The sequence below is a fragment of the Salminus brasiliensis genome, chromosome 17, assembly GCF_030463535.1.
Source record: "Salminus brasiliensis chromosome 17, fSalBra1.hap2, whole genome shotgun sequence".
NCBI lineage: Eukaryota > Metazoa > Chordata > Actinopteri > Characiformes > Bryconidae > Salminus > Salminus brasiliensis.
In genome coordinates, this window is record NC_132894.1 from 17,070,034 (window position 1) to 17,092,106 (window position 22,073).

The following is a 22,073-nucleotide window of genomic DNA, read 5'->3' on the forward strand; positions in this document are numbered from 1 at the left end:
GGACCTGACGAGAGTAGTCATTGTGCAGATTTGTTTCTCTTTTTCAATCAAAACAGTGAATTAGGCTTAGACAACATGACGATACAACATTATTATTACATATTACAACACATTAAGCCTTCCTGAGCCTAAAAGACCAACAGCATGTTTTATTAAAAAGTGAGAGATTTAGAGACCTGGTGTAACGAAGACACTTGTTTTTTCAGCGCTGTGTGAAATATTAAATTCAAATAAAATAACATTAATAATAATAAAAACTCCTCCTAGTTTGCATGTTTCCGATAAAAAGGCATGCTTCAGCTACTGTGATGATATATTTTTGCCTTATCATCCACTTCTACAGTAACATTTACAAGTTTACCAAGGCCAGAGGTTTACCTCGTGTCGAGAAGAAGTGTTTGCTGGGGGTGGTGAAGCCACGGGTGCCCTGGCTGTTGACTGCACTGATTCGAAACTGGTACCACCTATGGGGCCGGACGTCCTTCAGCATGGCCCGTTCTTCCATGGTCTGGGAAAGAGAGATAGGTCCCAGGGAAATTTAATTAAGACAAATCGGATGAAAGAGCACCATCATTGCTACTTGTTGATAAGGTCCTCTGTAATGACAGGTTGATCTCCTGCAGGGCTTCCTCTTTATACAGCCTGCTGAAAAGCACCATTTGAGAAGATTTCTATTGGAAGAAAATAAAGCTGACAATGGACTTCTGTTTTAAAATCTCTTTTTACCACCTCATTTTCCATTTGAGGTTTAAAGCCTTGGTCATTATCTGCTAGAAATCACTGCCCTGCCTCTTTTTACATCTGACATTTTTACAAAGCAGCTTTACAGGAATTAGTTATAAGAAATAAGACAAGAGAACAACGCAACAAGAAACACAAACAAAAACATAAAGCAGTCATAAGACACTGACACAATTTTGGGGTCTTAGAGCCCTGAAATTTAGCAAGCTGGATTTAAAATGATACAATGGATAGTATATTCCAGTGCAGATATTGGTTTAATTTGAGAGTGTTTATGTTTGTATTAGGTGAACTATGTAGGAACTGCAACCCTTTTTCGTAAAAGGCCCTTAGCTTTGGGATGGTCTTGCAGTCATTGTCAAGGACTCTATCTTAATCAATTTTAATCTATGCTAAAAAATGAAATTCCTTAGTCAAGCCTTTGTTAATTTGTTTCCCCGTTAAATAAAAAGGGCAGATCAGTGCAAAGTCATTATGTCACAAACTGGCAAGTATATTTTAAATTATGACCTGAGGGTATGGTATGCTAAAATATTCATAAAAAAGCTTGGGGAAAAGTCTCACAAATGCACAAGATGAAAATTAACCTGGATCAGAAAGCTGGAAAAAAGGATAGTGCAGAGAAAAAACTATGCGTAGTCTAAAGCATACCAGTGCATTTGTGAAACATGGTAGCCTTGACCAGTAAGACTGCCAGTAAAACTGTCCAAGCTGTCTTTATATATGATTTGACTGTCAACAGCAGTAGTAGGAATGGTGTCCGTCCATTTCTCCAGTACCGAAGAGTCACTTACCAGTAATCTCAGCTGTAACACACTGCTTGTTGTAAAATGCTTTAAATGCATTGTATTACGATATGGCTGCATTACTGAAACACAAAACTACACTGATTTTACATATTGCTAGAATATGTTTTGAAATGTGTGCTGACATCCAGGACAGACTTCGACTTAATGGTTGAATGTATGATTTCAAAAAAAGAAACCATATATTCGTGCAGTCAAGTGGTTTAAACAAGAGCTGCTTTGTCAGGTTGCTTGAAATGGGGTCTCAGTGTAAAGTTCTGGCAATCTGGCAGGAGACCAGATTTGGAGCAGAGGAGGTTTTACAAGCCTGACTAAATGTTCTGCATTATACATCATAGAGCTCATACTAATAGACAACTTAAGTATGCAATTGCTCCCTTTAAGCCATACAGGGCTTAGTCTGAGTACTTACAAGTTTTCCATTAGCATAGCTGTAAACTGTGAAATGACCGTCCATGCATATAGAGAACATCCAGTACTTAAATGGTGTCTCAGCAAAAACCAAAGTACAGAATACATTTTCATGCATATCCAGGTAAAGATAACCGCAATGTGGAGTAATGAAATGTGGAGGTTTTTTTGGAATCTTGTTTATAGTGTTGTGTTCTCACCATTAGAACAGTGTGCCAGGGAGAAGCATCGTCCTCACTGGGATGAATACCATAGTTCCACCTCCTCTGCAGAATATACAGAACTGGCTCAATTGACACATTGAATTTGGACATCCACGCCACCTCCAGCTGCCCATGTTGGTCCTCTAGAAAGGTCATGTCTTTCCTTGGCTTCAAAGGGACACCTATGACAGCCCGAGAAAATCCTTAATGTCCAAGTGCCCATTCCACACAATAAAAATGTTTGGCAAGTGAAGGTGACAGTAAATCCTATTAATGACTTACAGTTACAGTACAGCATAAATAATGGCTCATTGGAAAACAAATCATACTGATTCGGCATTCTTCAATGAACACCACAAAAAAGAGCAAAACATTATACTGGTATGCCACTCCTGTTTGGGATTATTGGGAATGTCTACCTTATTTCTCTGACATTTCTAAAGAGAAAAGTCAATATCAGAATATTTGTTTGCTAAAGAATGCTCAGTTTTCAGCATTTTTTAGGTAACCATTAATTGTGAATGCAGCTCTGGTACTTCAACACCGGTATACACCTTTTAGGTCTCTCTGACTCGTCTCTCTGAAATCTTTTTAAAGATGTTCTAGTGTAACTTTTTCTGATGAAGTATTTTGGAATATTTGGAAGGTCAATTTTTGTAGTTGTTCAGTTAAGGCTGTTTTTAGGGCCCCAATTAAAATATATATGTATATTTTGTATATATGTATGTATATATGTATATATGTATATATATATATATATATATATATATATATATATATATATATATATGAATTGTCCAACATTGCTGCACTGGTAAACTTTACATTTAGACAATCTATCATACCTTTGAAAAGGTTGGCAGGTGGTTGGCATGTATGGCCACAGCTGTTGGAGCAGCATTTTTTCGAGCCAGAACATTCCCGGTCAGAACTGCAGCTCTCCACACAGGCCGCTGCAAAGCCTGTGGCCCGCTGAGGAGCCGGACAGTCGCCCTGCTTCTGCGTCTGCAGCGACAGCAGGAACTCAGCACTGGTCAGGCACTCGTGATGCTTCTTTTCAGGATAAAGGCAAGAGACAGATAGAGATGGAGAGAAAGAGAGAGACAGATAGAACAAGCAGGAGGCACAGTGGTTAAGAGCAGCTTCCCACTCACGCTCCCTGGGTGAGCCACAGTGGTGGCCGACAGATGCAGTTTCTATGAAAGACAGGGCAGTGGTGTTAGCTTGTAAAGTCTTGAATACTTTTGCCCATGCTGGCACTGTATCGCTTTAAGCCTGAAACAAACTCGGCAAACACACAGCTCTGGTTATGAACACACATCTGGCTGCAGGGTTCCTGGCCGAAGCCCTCTGGAAACTGTTCATTTGCAGAACATCTCCAAGAATTACTTAACTCAACACTTCTCTGGGTTGATGCAAGGCACATGTTGCTTCCATTGGGTGAATCACAGAGCTGGGCAAACAACAAAGGACCTCGCTGCTTGTTTCTAATACTGAGTGACTGAAACTTACACCAGAGCACTTATTATCCAATGGGCTTAATATAGTGCAGCTATACCAAAGCTTTACACTTTGCAGAAATATTGACCATTGGATTAGATCGTCATATTTTCCATGAAGAACAAAAGTTTGAATCTATGTCTTGGATTTATCTGATAACTCCTTTTTTTCTCATGGGATAAACAGCATTTTCTCCTCTCAATATCTCACTATTCTGCAGACATAACTGCGGGGCAATGTAATCAGATCTGTGAAAGACTGTAATGTAAGTGTGACTCAATTTTCCATTTTTCTTTAATGCACATACACAATCAAACACACATTTATAAATATATTGGAGCATGAGAAAATGATGTAATGTACTATATTCCATTGGCCAAAGCAAAAGGTATAGAGGTCAACATCTCCCAGATGTGGACAAATAAAGTATCTATCCAAAATGTATTTATAGTTTCTAAAAAATTAAGGTGGTAAAAAGTTTGTATTTCTTTGCCAGGTAATACATAAAGTACCTTTCACCTCCATATAATGTAAAAAAAACATAAAACAAAAACAATTTTTTAGAACTAGACATCTGCAGACTGCTGTTTCATTGTATCCATGTACATTTTCTGTCCAAGACCTTTGCAGGTTATAAACATACCAGGTCATCTAAACACACAATCTGCAATCTGAAATACATTTTTGTGTGGAAACGCTTACCTCGCAGAACTTGTGAGAGAGGGCTTTTCTTGTTTCCCATAATTCCTTGCATGGTTGTAGGCACTGCACACAGACAAACAAAACAGACCTAAAGGACTGAACATAACCTTTTAAAATGCCACAGCCCCTGAGTCATGAAGACAAAGAGTGTTTTGTGCTGAACTGGCCAGACAAATAAATGCATGGGCAAACAGGGAGGACTCTGTTACAGTAGTGGAAATGACTAATACAAATAATGTAAATTTCCAGTATTCTACTGATGTACACCCTCACTAAGCCCTTTGGGATCAGCACCTATTTATTAATGTGCTTATAAAATGTGCTTATAAAATCCACCAGCTAATTTTCACATCAACTATCAGAATGATAAAAAGTGTTATATTTATATTTACATTTAGGGCATTTAAATGTTCTTCTCCAGAGCGACTTACAAAAGTGCTTTACTGTTTACTCAAGAATAACCTCAACTAGTTTGAATAGACTAAAAAGCCAAAGATACCTCTAAGCTTAAACACTACAAGTCAGTAAGGTGACCGCTCTGCTATTCGCCAAGTACTCTCAGAAAAGGTGGGTCTTCAGTCTGGGTTTGAAGACAGCGAGTTCTTCTGCCGTGCGAACACCCAGGAGAAGTTCATTCCACCACTTTGGTGCCAGGACAGAAAATAGTCTGGACGCCTGTCTTCTGTGGACTCAATATATCGTCTATATTCCCAATATCCTCTATAGTATAGAGTCTGAGAGAGTTCTGTGGATGAATGGTCAATAGTGAATGTCCGGACAGTTTGAGCTGACTGAAAGGCCTCAGATAACCACTTTAATCACAACAGCGGAGAGCAGAAGACCACATCAGTCAGTCAAGAACAGAAAGCTGAGGCTGCAGTGGGCAGTTTTACCGATATACTGTACACAGGTTTTATTGTTCTGATATGCTTAACATGTCAAATGGAAGACAAGCGTCACACATACTCTTAAATGAACAACACATAACCGTACAGTCCATACTACTGCTAAAATACAACAAGAAATCCACCAGAGACTTCGATACCTTGTTTCCAGCTATAGTGTAGAGATTCAGCATGCTTTCTATAATAGATTACAGAGTCCCTCTGACAGCAGCAAAGGGTGTGTACAGTAAATGTGTTTAGTCTCAGTTCTCCTGTGTTTTCTCCTTTGCGTGGCTCTCCTCTACCCTAACTTCAGTTCCCCTCTAATCTATCAAACATGTCTGCTTGCAGCAAGCCTAGCTCACAGTCTCTCCAGACCAGCCCCTACTCACTCATGTCTACCCCAGTACGAACTAGAGAATATTACGACATCTGTTGTGCGTTATCTGATGGATTATTCCGACATCTGCCACCATCTATTCTCCCCTGGATAGAAGACAGCTTTCACTTGGCTGAACCCCAAATGGACCATTCTGCCTTGATGGGTGGAATGGATAGAAAAAGCAGAAAAACAGACAAAGGTGTCACTTTACCACAAAAGCAAGCGCAACAAAGGTGTAAATTGGATTTGTCGGCCACTCATGCTGTGTTCTCTCACCATGGTTGCGAAAGCACATACGAACAAAATTCTGCAGAAACAACTAGAGAATATTAAACGCCAAATCATCAGTGTGTTTTCATGGTCCATTTTACTTTTCAGATCATGGTCTCATTTATACAAAGCTAAAAAATTAATTACATATTTAAATGCATGAAATAAATACTCCATATTTAGCCATTCAATGAAGAGGAACAAATAACACATAAGAGAGTGTACGAACATATGGTAGCATTGTCAAGGCCAGCCTGGCCGCTGCATGCACTGCCTCCATCTAACAACCACTGACAACCTTTGTGGGTCACCTTCACACCCTGCACTTCAAAACGAAAACCACCACCCCCTCTCCGCTAACACACTCTGCACTCCAAACACACAACGCCTGCAAGCCATCAATGTGACAACACACTCCTCTGAGAGTGTGGAAAGGGGGCTGGGAATTTACTGGTGAAACTTTGTACCAACAAAGACCTGTGCAGGCCAGTTGGACTCCTTTCCGTAAAAAAAAAAAGAACTCTCTCTTGCTTCCTCAACAGCCGAGCTCACATATCCATCATGCTTAGACGGGTATGCAGTGCTTAGTCTGACTCGGACACAGGTTATCAGTGGCTAATTTCTGTAATGCAGGGCACTGGCTGGATCCTGCTACGTGGTGATGGATGGATGACAGACTATATCTGGAAACAGAAGTGGGAGGAGCCGCATCTAACTGCAGTGTAACATAATTTCGTCTAGACAAATTCTGTTAGCACTAAACACGTTCACCCCTAGTTTAGCGGTCCTTTATTAGAACCCATGCTACAGTACATTACAGGTTTGAAGCTCGTAATTGCACTCTCGAATGAAACTTCGCATTCAGGGAATGACTTGCAGCTTCCGTGGCAAGGCCCTGAGTGTTATTACTGAATGCAGAGTTTAAACCTGAGTGTTTATATGTAGGCATCCCACAGGGATGGGAACTGCTTCCTCTGCTGTTCTTCATCATGCTCTCTCTGTCCAGAGGAGCTTAGACATGTTCTGTTTCAGAACAAAGCTGACTCTTTGGCCTTGTCAGGCTGTACTGAGTAGCCTTTGAGTGACTGCCCTAGTGGGACCTTTTGTGCCTGCTGAAAACCACTTAATCTTCATTGACAGAGAGAAAACGCAGATTGTTCGGCAAAGGGGAGACAGTTATGATGCAATTATCAAATCTATCTTTATATTTGATGTTTCCGATGGCTGATCTCATGTTGAATAATTGATCATGTTCAAATCTGCCAATGGTGATACCAAAAAGTACATTTACGGCATTTAGCAGACGCTCTTCTCCAGAGCGACTTACAAAAGTGTTTTACTGTTTACTCAAGAACCTCCGCTAGGTTGAATAGACTAAAAAGTCAAAGATACCTCTAAGCTTAGACACTACTAAACACAAGTCAGTAAGGTGACCGCTCTGCTATTCGCCAAGCACTCTCGGAAAAGGTGAGTCTTCAGTCTGCGTTTGAAGACAGCGAGGGACTCTGCCGTGCGAACACCCAGGGGAAGTTCGTTCCACCACTTTGGTGCAGGACAGAAATAAGCCTGGACGCTTGACAGAGAGAAAACGCAGATTGTTCGGCAAAGGGGAGACAGTTATGATGCAATTATAGGAAATATATCTTTATATTTGATGTTTCTGATAGCTGATATCATTTTGAATAAATGATCATTCTAAAATGTAGCACTGGAATAAATTATTAAACTTTGGATTTCACCGTTTTACATAATCAATTCAATATCTGCTGATACAAAGACAATTCTCATATCTATTTCTTTGCCTTTTCAGTACTTTCTAGAGAATTAAGGGAATGCTAAAACACAAAACGACCCATTACGTCTTTTCTGCCAGTCACCATGAACTGTAATCTCGTGTAATGTGGATGGAATAAACAGGTGTTGAACCCTATTGTATTAGCTAGTTTTCTCCACAACATTTAAGACTAGTCCAGACGTTTTACTCTCTACATCTAAACTTCACAAACACATTTACACTCTTCCTTAATAGGTTTTTCCATTGTGGAAATAGCCACGGCAAGAACTGAATGTAGGCCTTCCATTCCAGCTCCAGTAAATAAGTCTTAAGTGCTGTATTAAAGCCACTCTGGTAGCTTAATGGAATGATAAACACAGACAAGTTGTCATAACTTAAGCCTTCCTGTTTTTTCCTTCTGTCTTCACTTCGTCATGTCTCTCATTCTCCTTCCGTCTGGTACTGGCTGTGTGAAACCTCGGGATCCTGACGTGACAGTCCTGAGGGAATGTGGTGCCACGGAGCCTCTGTCTAAAATTCCAGAATTTCACGTCTTTGTTGTTGTAACCAGAGATTCTTTCTAGGCACACTGGATGGGTTGGAAATATAGTGGCCAGTGCATGTGAGACTCCCAAGGGCCTCATCACAAGTATGCTCTTCTGTCTGTGAACTAACTTTGATCCACCTATTGACTGCTACCCACAGTGGGTAATGCTCCTCCGGGATACAGGAATTCAACTAATGTGCCAGCCTATAAATTAAAGGAAGGATACAATGCCTTGCCGTGACTTCAACACTATAGGGTGAACCAGGTGCATTTTGCATGCTAACATATGTGAAACCAAAGATGCTTGCTAGGGAAGCAGATGCAATATATCATTCAATAGGCGGTGTACGCTATGATGTGAGTCAAACAGGCACAACAGTAATACAGATACAATGGTGAGGAGAAACAAATATCTATAGCCTGACCTGTGAGGGTCAGAAATGTGTTAGTGTTTAAACCTGGCCTCAGTGGACGGTAGTCTTCATCGATGATGGATGAGCAGCTTCATGGACCTCAATCCAAGATTTAGACATCTATATGGTGGTAGTTGCAACAGTCATAAACCTCCTCTTTCTAGCCTTTTCTCTTTTTTCATTGGTTGTTCTCGTTACGCAGTGGAAGAATGTGATCCCAAGGTTTAGTGGAAAAAACATGTGAGAGAGGTGTGGGCTGGAAGACATTAATGACAATATGGAAAACTCTTTACAAAGATAAAAGCTCAGAGCTCTTCAGTTAAAAAAAAACAGAAAAGAAAGACAGCCACCAGATGGACGTAGTAGCCAAGACAGAGATGGTCCTATCAAACTCAACCTTTTATTTGTCTTCACCTCTTACCACACATGGTCTGACGGTGTATAAGCACCATGCCCCTTTACAGAGCAACAACCCCTTTAATAAGGATCTATAGATTGGCTGATAGCTAGCTTTTATCTGCAGCACTGTAATGTTTGGGATTTATTTTAGGGTCTGTTTTCCTCATTAACTACACATATTATATTGTATTTTTTATATTGTTTTTCTATGATTTTGGTGGAGTAAGAACAATTTGGAAGGAAGGGCAAAAAAGTGGAAACAATGTGGACTTAGTTCCCTGATAGCCTATCAGCATACTAGTACAAAAATCTTATTTTGTAATATTTTCGTTACAGCAATACATATTTGGTCATTTTAGGTTTACTAGCTAGTTAATATTAGCATCGTGAGCTAGTGATAACAGATAATAGTAATTTTATTAATTTGTTTGTTTTGTTATTCTGTAAAAACCAATGTTGTATATTATTGTTTTTTTAATGTTTCCTCAGTTAATCAGATAACTCAAGTCAAAAAGTCATGCTTGTCCAAAAGAAGGGGAGGTGAGGTTTATTTCCTGTTGAACAATGTTGCATTTTGGCGTGAATTAGCCAGCTTATCGAGAAATCTTGCTTTATATAATACCCCAGATTCAATTGATGCAAGATTTAAAGTATATGGACACTGTTCATCTAGAAATTAAGAGCTACTGTCAGGCCCTTTATAAAATTTCGGAAAACAGTGAGTGTACCTATATAGCTGCATAATTACATGAATATTTGACTTGGCTGTAATGTGTTGGAAGATGTGGAACGTAAGATTAGATCATCAGCCATATGCATTTGGGATGGTAAAAAGGATTTTTAAGGAGAAAGTGCTCTTCATATGCTCACATTTCTGGACTGACTGTGACTGAGTGTGAACACTCCTGACGTTTGTTGCAAAAGCGATAACTTGTTTGTTCATGAATTGACCACTACTTCTTAGTAACCAGTTTCTAAATCAGTAGCAAATGTTGCACTGCATCAGTCTCTTGGACTACTGTGGAATCACTTAGGATAAAACGACAGCCTGACCCACCCATGAACCCAAACAGCACACTAAGCTGGGTTTATTTATTTGCCCTTTGCTTTTGTTTATACTGCGCAGGGGAAACATCCTTATTGCTAATGCTCTAATCCAGCCTTTTGATCAGCTGCAGCAGGCACACGAAGGAGTTAGAGAAACAGGCTCTGTGAGCAATCTGGCTTACACCAACAACAAGGAGGCCTTAGATTTTTTTTTTGTCCAGACAAAGCCATTGATGCCTGTTTAAACGCTTAAACTAAGCCAAAATTTAATCGAAAGAAAAAGCCAATCATGGAACCCAAACCTATTAGTAATCAACAGGCACTAAAGTGTTCGCCAAAACAAAGCAGAAAAGCCGGGTTTGCTATTTCCTCGTTACACGCATAGTACTTGACACTCTTTGAAAGGTGCAAACAAAAGGGGTTTTTTGATCAGCTGCCACTGATCCTTTACAAAGTGTCACTCTTTGGCAGGTGTGGTGTGTGGACTGCCGGTCCTGGCTCTGCCTTTTCTGTACTAATCTAGGTTCAGAATCGCTGTATGTGAACTCCCCCTACTTTTAAGTAAAGGTTCATCAATCATTTAGTTTTTAAATCTATTTTATTTGTTATTAGACTAAGGAAATCAAAGGTGGTGTGGCTATGTATGGAGCTACAGTCAGGTCCATAAGTATTTGGACAGTGACACTTTTTTTTTGGTAATTTTGCCATTGTACACCAGCTCAATGAATTTGAAATAAGGATAAGAATTTAGCTTTACTCCAAGAAGAAGCTAAAAAGTTGAACAAATTGAACAAATATCAATGACAAATATAAGGCATTTTTAAATACTTGGGTGTGAATACATCCTATCAGTTTAAAGCTTAAAGCATAGTCCGATATACTTCAGAATTCATACTTCAGTCATATCAATAATAAACACCGGTGATGGTTTCATCTGTCCAAAAAATCTTGTTCCAGTACTAGGCAGGTATTATATAGGCAGATTTTTCAGCATTTTCTAGCAGTTCAATCTGGCCTTACTGCTCTTACATGTAACTAGTGGTTTGCATCTTGAAGTAAAGCCTCTTTTTTTCACGCATAAAGGAATCTCTTGATTGTAGACTTTGACAATGACACGTCTAACTCCTTGAGAGTATTTTTGTTCTCCTTTTTTTCACAGTTCATTCTCCCACTACAATTTGTCATACTGAAACAAGGGAGGTAAAGCCCAATAATGACCACTGTAATCAGTGGTTGTTTATGGCTTATTTGAAGATACCTTATAGCTTAACTAAAAAAAAAAAGGTATTTGATTAAGACCCAACTAGGCCATGGAACGGGAGTCACTGGCCAACAAAAAACATCATATAGTAGATTCTATCTAAAACGAGATCAGAAAAACAGAGATCAAATAACTGATAGCTTATAGGGTTCAGTTATAGTACATAAATAACAATTCACTTAAAGAACTACATGACCAACAAGACCAACAATATATCTCTAATACAGTCCATTGTTCTGTTTTGCATATTAAAAAACAAAAAGTCGGAACAGTCAGATTGTAAAGTAAATGAAGTAAAATCTTCATTAACCAAAATAAATGGGTGAGTTGTAAAGGGGTTTGTGAAATGAGCTGTGAACAAAATCTAAAAAAAAATATATTTCTGAAAACCAGAGCAGAGCTTAAGCAGAGCTTTTTAAACAAGACATGGGACAATGCCATGAGAGCAGTTAAGGCATGACTTTCATTCTCTATGAATCTTACCTTAAAATGCTCATAAACACTGACAGGGTGTTACAGAAACAGACAGGGTTGCTACAGAAGCAAAGGGTAAAGTCATTAATATGCCACAGTAATAAAAGGACAAGAGGCTCAACTAATATGGAAGAAATTGACGCCTAGCCATATTTCCTTTTCCTAGGCCAGATGTTCATTTTCAAACAGACTATCTTGGCCTCTCTTCTTTTGGCTTAAACATTTTCATTTCACATAAAAAAGCATGAAGGGTTAAAGGTTCTGATTTAAAATACCGATTTTTAATTCTCCTGGGTTCCAAACTTACCGTGACAAAAACCATATGTGGAACATTTCATTCAGAGAAAGAGCACAGTGAAATTTCACAACTGTCTGTTAAATATGGGGACTCTGTGTAAATACCTTTACAGCTCAAATGAAAGTCCTGAACTAATGTGGGACAAGCTGGTCATTACGGTGTCACACAGGGCAGCAACTGAAGTGGAAAACGCCTGTTGCTTACTGCAGTTTAAATCAGCAGTGAGCAGATGAAAACAATTCAAGGCTGTGAGAACAGCCTGGGTGTTCTTAAGGTCTAAAAAACAGTCGCTGTTGCATACATGTGTGTCTGTGTGTGCGCGTGTTGGTGTGTGTGTGATTTAAAGATCAGGTGTTGTCCATAGGCCACACACAATAAACTATTGTCAAAGGCTAAGACATGATGGACATGCACATACAAGTACAATAAATGTAGTCAACAAATATGTGTAGGTCCAAACTCCCAGTATTAATTTGACCTTCTTAGAGAAAGCACAATTTCCGCATTTTAAAAAGTCGCAAATGTCTGGTAGGTCAACAACGGCCATAGGTGCCTTGGCAGTTTCAACTGGGTTTGAAAAAAGCTGGAAAGATACCCCAGACAGATGACCACACAAGAAGTGACCCTCCACCACTGCCCCCAGTGATTCAGCTCAGTGACCAGGCTATGGGTCAATCACCAGAGCGGCAGCTCACCTGCTGAATGGGGAGGGGGACTGGGGAGCAAAATCCATGCTTGGGGTCAGGAGGGGGGTGTTTGGTTTGCGTGGAAGGCCTCCAGCTGCTTTTAGGTTCTCCATAAAGCAGAAGGTTCTTAGAACGAAGGGATGTGTTTGAGCTTAATTTAATAAAGATCTAAAACTTTATCTACCTGTATGAGCAGCTATGTCACACTGAAGGGAATACAGAACATCAACTTTCAACTTCATCCTGCCCAGGTTGTGCCAGGGTCAGCCCTGATGGATTGGACTGGACAAGCATAGAGATAAGCCTCCAGCAATGTTAACATTACCTACAGTCAAAAGCAGTTTGGTTCTAAATCGCTGCCTACCTTAGCACTGCACATTTTGAGGCTATGAAATGTAAATGTGATTATATATAATATATAAACTATATTATAATATCATTTTAAAAACCTAAAAACCAGTGGCATCCTGGCATGGACTTTAAGTGAATAAGCAGGCGCTTATAATGAGAAGCTGCTTAGCTTAGAAGGATGTGAAATGGCTCTTGTTATTTTCATAAGAAGCACAACATTTACTTTACCTATTATCGGAAGGACTGTGGGAGAATGACCTCCATCTGAAAGCAATTAGAACAGCTCAAATGCTTGGTGTGAGAAATATGGCCTACATAGGAGGGGGGGCTCTACCTTTTTCAGGTACTTCTAATCTTAGTCCCCCAGGGCAAGCGCTGGAGAAGGCAGCCAAACAATTACTATTAATGAGCTAACCATGTTTACTGGCGTATAACAGAGCAATAATGCTGCATATCAATTCATTCAGCAAACTCCATTCTGAGTCACCCAGTGCGATCTGCTTGATTTGTCCTTCCGTTGATTTAAGGCCGAAAGTTAAACCTTTTAAGCGGCTTTGCAGAGAGAACAGAGTGGAAGAAGTGACGTGTCATTTATGACAAATTGAGGTGACCAAGCAAAACACTCTAAAGGGTAATACAGAAGGGAAACGTAGTGTTTCCTGTATAAAAGGCTGCTTAATCGTTTTTCTCTAGCCTGAGTCCAATTCAGATAAGACATGTTATGAAGAAAAAACACCTTTTGGTGGATAGAATTGGAGAGTTTTTCTACACATTTGCCTCTCCCTTTTATTGTTATTGCTCTCAGGAATATGCTCTCAGCATGCCCACAGACAGTCTAGGATTTACACACTGAGCTAAGCTATGGGCGAAAAAGGGACCTGATTGTAGAAACCTGCACACTGCCCTACATACAAATGGAAAATAAACTATTAAATGCACTCATCTAATCAATAAACTTGATGATGGCTGTCAGGCTGTAATAAAGCTAATCCAGTAGCAATATTGCATCAACAAAAACGGTATTAAACCTTTAAAACTTTGACTTGTGGAATGCTACATCTCCGTGAACAGGTTTTGACAGGACACCGTGAATACACTCTGGGTTTTTTTATGAATTTACAGTAGCTCCCAGTGCTCAGTGTACATACATATGGTTTATATAAAGGCACTGACCTTGTGTTGTTTCTTTTAATGGAAAGAAAATCCATCCTGAATGTACTGTACTGGGTAGGGTGCTAGAGTGTAGTAGGTTTCAAGATTGTATAGTGTAGCAACTGTATGTGGCAAATGATATCAGCATAAACATTATTTTACTATTTAAAATGTGAATTAAGAAATGTTGGTACCTGAGAACATCTCCTGTGACTTTCACACCAACCCAGAACGTCATCACTCTGTAAAAGAAAAAACAACTGGTTAACAAAACTGTAACGTTCAACCTCAACCCGACAGTGATCACAGACCTTAGGTCATTTCCATGTGAAATGTTCTGTTGTCCGTCCTGTCTGTGCTGCCCATTTACTGTAACATTTCGACAGTATATACATGGTCTTTATGTCATCAGAGGCATTTGTAGAATGAAACCAGAACCAGTTTCCAGCGTGGGGAAGTACACTGGGAAGGGATAAATCAGCCTAGATGTAAACACAGGAATTTATACCACACACCAATGCCGCAACTTCTCGAGTACGTCAACACCTAACCACACAGACTTCTGGAAAAATGGCAGTTGGGAATTAAGCATGACTAATGAAGCTAATGATAGTAAAAAGTGTCTGCCTTTTGACTTAAGCTGAGGCATCATGGACAATTCGGAACAGGCGTAGCCACAGGCGAAGCAATACAGTTAAAAGCTCACTAAAATAACAGAAAAACACACACAGTGTCAGTCATAAACAGCAATCTAAAACAAATCACAGAGCGCGAGCACAGAGGCGGCCCATCCAAGCCATGTTAATTATCTCTCTTTAAACACGCCCCCTGGGTAACCGATATTTATCCTCTGCAAGCTCAACTCATGCCACTTATGAGCTCCTACGCTGCCTTTGTGAGGTCTTAATAAGCTCTTAAGGAGAAAAGAAAGAAAGCCCATTGTGTTAGAGAAGCTGTCGTGGAGTATAGAAAAGTGATCTCTAAAGGAATGCTGAGGTGTAACATCATCCCAAGAGATTACATCACCTCTTTAAATCCTTTCTGATGAGCTTTCCAGATGAAAAGCCTCAGCCCACACCTAAAAGAAAGCTGCTGTCCAAAAACAGCAACAGGTTCATATGGCAAACAGGTGAAAATACATAAATATCAACCCAGAGTCATTCATTTGGAGGGGAATATATACATTACACAAAACCTTTTTAATCTTTGCCTAGGGAAAAATAAAGCCTTTGTTGCCATAAGAAGTAGCATTAATGTTAGGACTATTCCGTGAATCACCAAAATCTAAATGTCTCTCTACTTTCCCATAAAAATAAAATCTCTGATGCAACGCAGCAGGTTCTAATACATGTTGTGTAGTAAGCCATATAATTATACACATTTGCATCACAACTTTATTACATAAAATGTAATTCATTACATAATTATTATTTTTTTATTTCTATTATTTATATTGTGTATATAGTGGTCATTTATCTACATTTTTGCATCTGAGTGTCTTGCTATCCATTTTCTGCTGTGATACTGAGAATTTCCCCACTGTGGGACTAATAAAGGATTATCTTATCTTATCTTAAATGTCAATTTATATGAATCAATGAATCATTCAGATTCTTTATTTTGTACTATCTCAATCTTTCCGCCTTCACAGTATGTTTTAAGTCATTGTATATCTGAACAGTGAAGCACCATTTGACCAAATCTGACCTTTATATACATCAAAATTCATGCTGCCTCTTCTACCAGCAGTCAATCAATCAAGTCAATCCTCCAGTTAAGCCTGGTTTCATCAGTGCTAAGAATGTTGTTCCAGAACTGATCATGCCTTTATAGATCTTTTCTATCATTCTAATCTGGGTTTTCTTGTCTTGAGGGTCACCAGTGGTTACGGGGTCCCATGAAGAGCTACTAAATAGAAATTCAACACTTGGAATGAACTCCCAGCCTTTGTGTATGAGTAGCTATGTATAAAAATAGCTGTCATTTCTAAAGGATTATTAAGGTCTACACTTCATATCTTGTCCAAATACTTTTTAACCTGGCTGTATAAACATTACTCAGAATAATAAGAATTACAAAACCAGCTTTAAACACTACAAACCTTTTCCTCAATTTCACACAATTTGCAAACTAGCAAAATTCATGGGAATGGATTTTGGGCTATTTGGTTTATACATTCAACAAACCCTCAGAGAACCGAGAGAGCAGCCATCTGAAAGATGCCATCTTAATGAGAGGGAAAGAGAGGGGAGAGAGAAAGTTAGAGTGAAGCAGGGAGAGGAAGTAAAAGGCAAAGATACAGAGAGAGGTATAGGCGCACGATGCTCTTCAATACAGGCCATCGTCAGCCATGTCCGCAATCCTGCGGCTCTGTGAGTTAGGCCACGTTAAGCAGCGTCACTCAGCCTGATGGCTGTCCTTTTGTTCTCCACTTCTCTACCACATGGCCAGCTGTTTCACTGCTGCAGCTCTGAGCACAAAAGAAAAAAATACTTACCACAAAGACATGCACCCCAGCATATCTAAACACACTTTATGACATCTGACAGCAAAAATGTTGCGTGAAATTGTTGCGGGGTTAACCCCTCAGGGATAGAGGCATGGAGCCCCCTCGCTGTAGCTGAACTAAAAGCTTGGTGGGTTTTTGGAGTGCGTACACTTCGACGTTTATCTTTAACATTCTAATTCTGTCATTATCCTGATCATCGAATGACACGGTGTGATTGTAATGGTTTCTGTCTGGGCTTTTCACACACTAAACACCAAACGGAGCTCACCCTTGATCTTCGACTCATAGATGGAGAATCATGTTAAAAAGGAACCACATTCAAGCAGCCCTATTTGACTGCCGTATCGAGAAGAACTATGAGTGATGGTGGCAGCTGAATGGCTGTGCCCTTTTATGTGGAAAGGAAGAGTTCATTTGAAAGTGAGAGTGGAGAATGAAAGAGACCCAGTTATGAGGTCCTGCTTCGTGCATGTAGTGCCAGCCGCCAGATTTAATGGCCCTGTTACAACTGAAAACAGCATGCAGTTCAAAACCATGCCATCATCTAGCCTTCAAACAACTTATAGATACAGATAAGATGGCAAACTAGCTGTAATAATGAGACAGAAACAGGCACCATTACTGCTAAAAGGCATAGATTTCCAAATACACACTATGCTCTACAGTACTTTCAAAGCAAGTACGAATATCGATAAGAATTGGAGCCGCACTATTTTAAAGAGCTCTTTGAAACTTGCTTTCCTATCTATTTTCTTTGCCCTTGACTGATATGTAGCTCATGGCCTCCGTAATACTGGCAGAGTTGACTAGCCTATAGATGCACATGACTACTAGACTAGTTTGAATGCATGCAACAGAAAGAATATATAAAGAGTACTGCTTCTAAAGAATATGAGCAGATGATTCACAGCTATCTCCAAAATAGCAACTTTACAGTCCCATTTTTGGCCCTGGTCAAAATCACAACCACATTTCATGCCTCCCTGCACCAACTGGGTTACGGTGCAGTAAGTGTAGGCATAGGTCTAATGACATTTCCCCGAAAGAGAATTCTAAGCGCTTTTTATAATCATTTTCCTTGGCGGTTACAATGCTGTTATTAGTACACAGCGAGGGGTTAAGGGAAACAGGGTCTCACAGTGCTCTTTGTGGTCCCCCTCATCCTGTAAACATACATTTTAACACAGTGTTTTCAGCACAATATTTTATTACCCAGTGTGACTAAGCACACGTGTTTCAACAACAACTGAATAACTGATTTTAAAGCTGACTGTAAACATGCTGTGAATATTACACAGGAAACTGAATCAGAGCATTCAGTCAAAGCATTACCATACATAAGTATTCGTAACAGCCCCTAAAAAGCATTTCGTTTTGAAATCTGAAAATACTAACATTTTAAATAACCTGAGAGTTGCTTGTTTGGAGTTTAACTGAAACACTTCTATATGTTGATACAATACAACTCAAAAAAAAAAAAAGAACTACAAAGTACTACAATAATTCATATTCTGTGTCTGTATTAGATATAATTTTGTCTGTCTGGAAAAAGTAAAACCTGATCAGCTAAAAGGTTAAGTAACGTGTAGGCAGAATAAAGTTTGACATATTGTACTAGAACCATCCACAAGTTTTTCCTGTAAAGATTTTTTTTAGGTTAAAGGAACATTATGTAGCATTTGTACCTTAAAAAAAACAACTTCAAAATCATAGTGATGCTCCACTAACTTGTAATAGGGAGAAAAGCATCTCTATCATTGCCTCGTTGGGCTCGGCACACTGCTTACTACACTATGTAACTTTGGTGAAGCGGTCAGGACAATGCTCACAAGAACTGCATAACGCTGCTTAACCTGAGTGATATGTGTGCGCAACCCTGTGATATTAGTGTATCACACGAGTCCACATACTTCTTTCTCTTCCAATGACGGTTCTGTATCTCTCAGCTTGTCCAGAAATGCAGGAGTAAAGTAAGTCCTTTAGGGCTGTCTGTAGGGGTTGGGGAGTCCAAAAGCAAGAAAAACCAATTCTTTCATAATGCTGCTTTAACTTGCTGGTTCAACCCTTTCACTCCTTTCCAAGCCACTTGGTATACTATACTGGATATTTTCACAAGATCAAAAGGAAAAGTATGTCTGGCCTCAGATGATGAATGTCACCAAACGCCTCTCCCTCTGTCTCACACGTTATCATACTTGCTTTGAAGGAGAAACACTATCTGATCAAATTTACCACAGAAACTTCTTAAACATGGTCTCTGTGTCATTCTTTTCCTACCAGACTTGAATGATGTGTGATATCTTATAGTGTGCCCTCAACAAAAGCATTTCTTCCAACACTGGATATTCTGTAGTCATTTGCATGACAAATTATGACATCCTCAGCCCTCGTACATTAACGTAGATCTGCCAGCAAAGCAACCGACTGCCAGTTTCGAGACCTGGGAGTGAAAAGGGGATTTAAATTATAATGCTCCAGGTTTTCAGACAGTTCTTTGATCATACCAGGCTGGTTAGCAGTACTGTACTGTGTTTTAATGCCACTAAAATGACATTTTTAAGTATGGATCAAAAGAAGAAAAACTAAGAACATGTCTAGCAATGTCGTATAAACAATGGCTACGATGCAACACCCACATTCAACACCTCTTACTACATGGCACACTATACTATATACTATACCTTATACTATATAGCTTTTTACACTAATTTACACATTTTTTCTCTAACAACTTCACATCAAATATAAATCTAATCAAACAGCCAAGACATGTTTGTTGCATAGTTTGCTACTATGCCTAATGCATCATGCATAAATATGGCCTATCAGGGTTGATGGGTAAGGTATTAGGCTGATATCAGATTTCAGGTATTAGGTCAGATGAATAAAAAGAAGAAGAAATCCACACACATTGCATTATGATGTTGTTGCTGCTCAAACACTCTACTACCGCACAGAAAGAAATACATAATAACATGACATCACACTATGTCACACAAACAACAGAAGTTTGAGCATGATAGGCTACTTATAGATATTCAAATTAAGTGAAATTCCTTCATTAAAAAATCGATTACTAATGTGTACTAGTTTTTAGGAAAATAAAATGGATCAGTTATGGTATCAGCTGATACTTCAAATTTAAATGTCGATACTGGTACTGGAAGGAAGATGTGGTATCATGCCAGATTAGTATTGTGCAACAGAAATCCTCACACATTTGCTTTAAAACACATCAAGTTATTAAGCAATCTCAAATCTCAGACTTTTCATATGTAGTTTCTAGACATACTGTTACATATAAGAAAATAGAATCAGATACAAACGCAAGTATATTTAATATTACTTAACAGCTGGACTTTTTTTAAGCAAACAACATGGTCTATGTTTTTATAACTTGATAGCTGCACTAGCCTTAATAAGATTTGGGATCAGTGGTAAATTGTGTCAATTAGATTTTACACCAAATTGTCACTTTAAATGTGATGGCAAACTTTAAAAGAACACATTTTCAGTAAGGGATAGTAAAATTTTGCCTCATAAACTAGCATAAGACCTAATCCTAACAACAAATCAATGAGCAGTCTAGGTGACCTATAGGGATTGGCCATCCTGATCTGGTTTATTCAGAGCTAAGCAGACTAAAACTTTTCTCATAATTGAGTAAAATATGTAATATCAGTTAAAATGCATGACCAATGCAACCCAATCTCATTTCCCTCTCTCTCCTTTCTCTCATTCGCTTCTCTCTCTCATCAGTGCCGACTGTACCTTCGCCTGCATTTGTAAATCACAGGCCGGAACAAGTGGGAAGCGAAGGAGAAAATTAGATCAAGTAGAAATGTGCAGTCTTTGCTGCAGTCTGGGTGCTGCAGTGGCTCAACCTCTGAACTGCTTCCCGCCACCCACCAAGGAAAGAGGCAGCAAGCTCACAGTGGACACCCACACACATAGGCGCATTCACAGGCGTGCACACACACACACACACACACACAAACACACTCTTGACCCCACGCTCTTGACGAAGCATGAGGTGAGAACTGGAAACACTGACAGTCACACAGCAGTTGTGGAGCTGCGAGAAAGTGTGAGCAGGAGTCGTCATTGCTTGCATATTTTTCACAATGTGGATCTGATTAAGTTGAGAGGTCTGTTTTAATGCTAACCGTCGTAAAGAAGCCAGGAGATCAATTCATTCTCTTAAAACGACTGCAAATACAAGATGACTTCAATTACTGAGAAGCATAAAAGTCGGAACTGTGGGAGGGTATACAGGCTGTTGTCAGTTCATTTAAGACAACTCGCAGTAGTCGCCTCATGACCAGCAGTACAGCCAGCCACACTTAACTAAAATTGCACACCATTTCCAGCCAGTTTAGGGGCCGCCCTTATTAATGCGCCGGCGACCCAGGTGGGCAAGGGTCTACAGAGGAAAACACCCTCAAGACCAGACCACTTCTCCCAGCCAAGTTGCCTCAGCCAGGATTTAAGTGGAACACCAAACTTAATCACTTTCCCACCCACCAAACTGAACACATATGAAATGGGCCTGAAAGTAGCCGGCCTATTTTTAACTGAGGACTGAGGACTGAAAGATTCTCAGCAAAAACAGACTTTTTTTTTTAGCTAAGCTAAAGCAAGGACCATGAAAAGCCTTTATAAGAAACAATAGGGCTACTGGGGGTGGGTGATATGATAAAAAAAAAGGATAAAAGGATAAAGGTGCACGTATTCGTCACTGTACAGTGTACACTGTACAGCGAAATGTGTCCTCCGCATTTAACCCATCTGGTAGTGAACACACACTCACACACACACACGTGTTAGGGGCAGTGAGTACACACACACACCCAGAGCGGTGGGCAGCCAACTCCAGCGCCCGGGGAGCAGAGAGGGTAAAGGGCCTTGCTCAAGGGCCCAACAGTGGCAGCTTGCCGAGCCCGGGAATCGAACCCACAACCCTGTTATCGATATCCCGGCGCTCTAACCGCTGAGCCACCACTGCCCCTCAAGGGTAGAAATACTAGATCACGATATATTTTAAGACTTTTTTATCACGATACATGTGATCACAGTAGCAATCTGTAAAAACATCAGTAGCAACAGACTCGATACACATAAGTACTATTCTCACGATTTTTTTTTTTTTTTTGCTGCTCTCTTTATCTTATTAAACCAGTCTAATTACACTGTTAGTAATGAAAGCTGCAGCTGATCAGTGTTTAATAAGCATAATCATTTTTCACGATACGATCAAATATCG

The 22,073-nt window shown here is 39.6% G+C and overlaps 1 protein-coding gene across 1 annotated transcript in view; it reads right to left on the bottom strand.

The window, feature by feature from the left end:
- anos1b (anosmin 1b) overlaps window positions 1-22,073 on the bottom strand; it is a 37,268-nt gene that overhangs the window by 14,628 nt on the left and 567 nt on the right. Inside the window, exons 2-6 of the mRNA XM_072660349.1 lie at window positions 14,496-14,543; window positions 4,364-4,426; window positions 3,007-3,214; window positions 2,159-2,343; window positions 379-508 (exon numbers count right to left, since the gene is read on the bottom strand). Coding sequence (XP_072516450.1) covers window positions 379-508; window positions 2,159-2,343; window positions 3,007-3,214; window positions 4,364-4,426; window positions 14,496-14,543 — 634 coding nt within the window. The remainder of the gene's footprint in view (window positions 1-378; window positions 509-2,158; window positions 2,344-3,006; window positions 3,215-4,363; window positions 4,427-14,495; window positions 14,544-22,073) is intronic.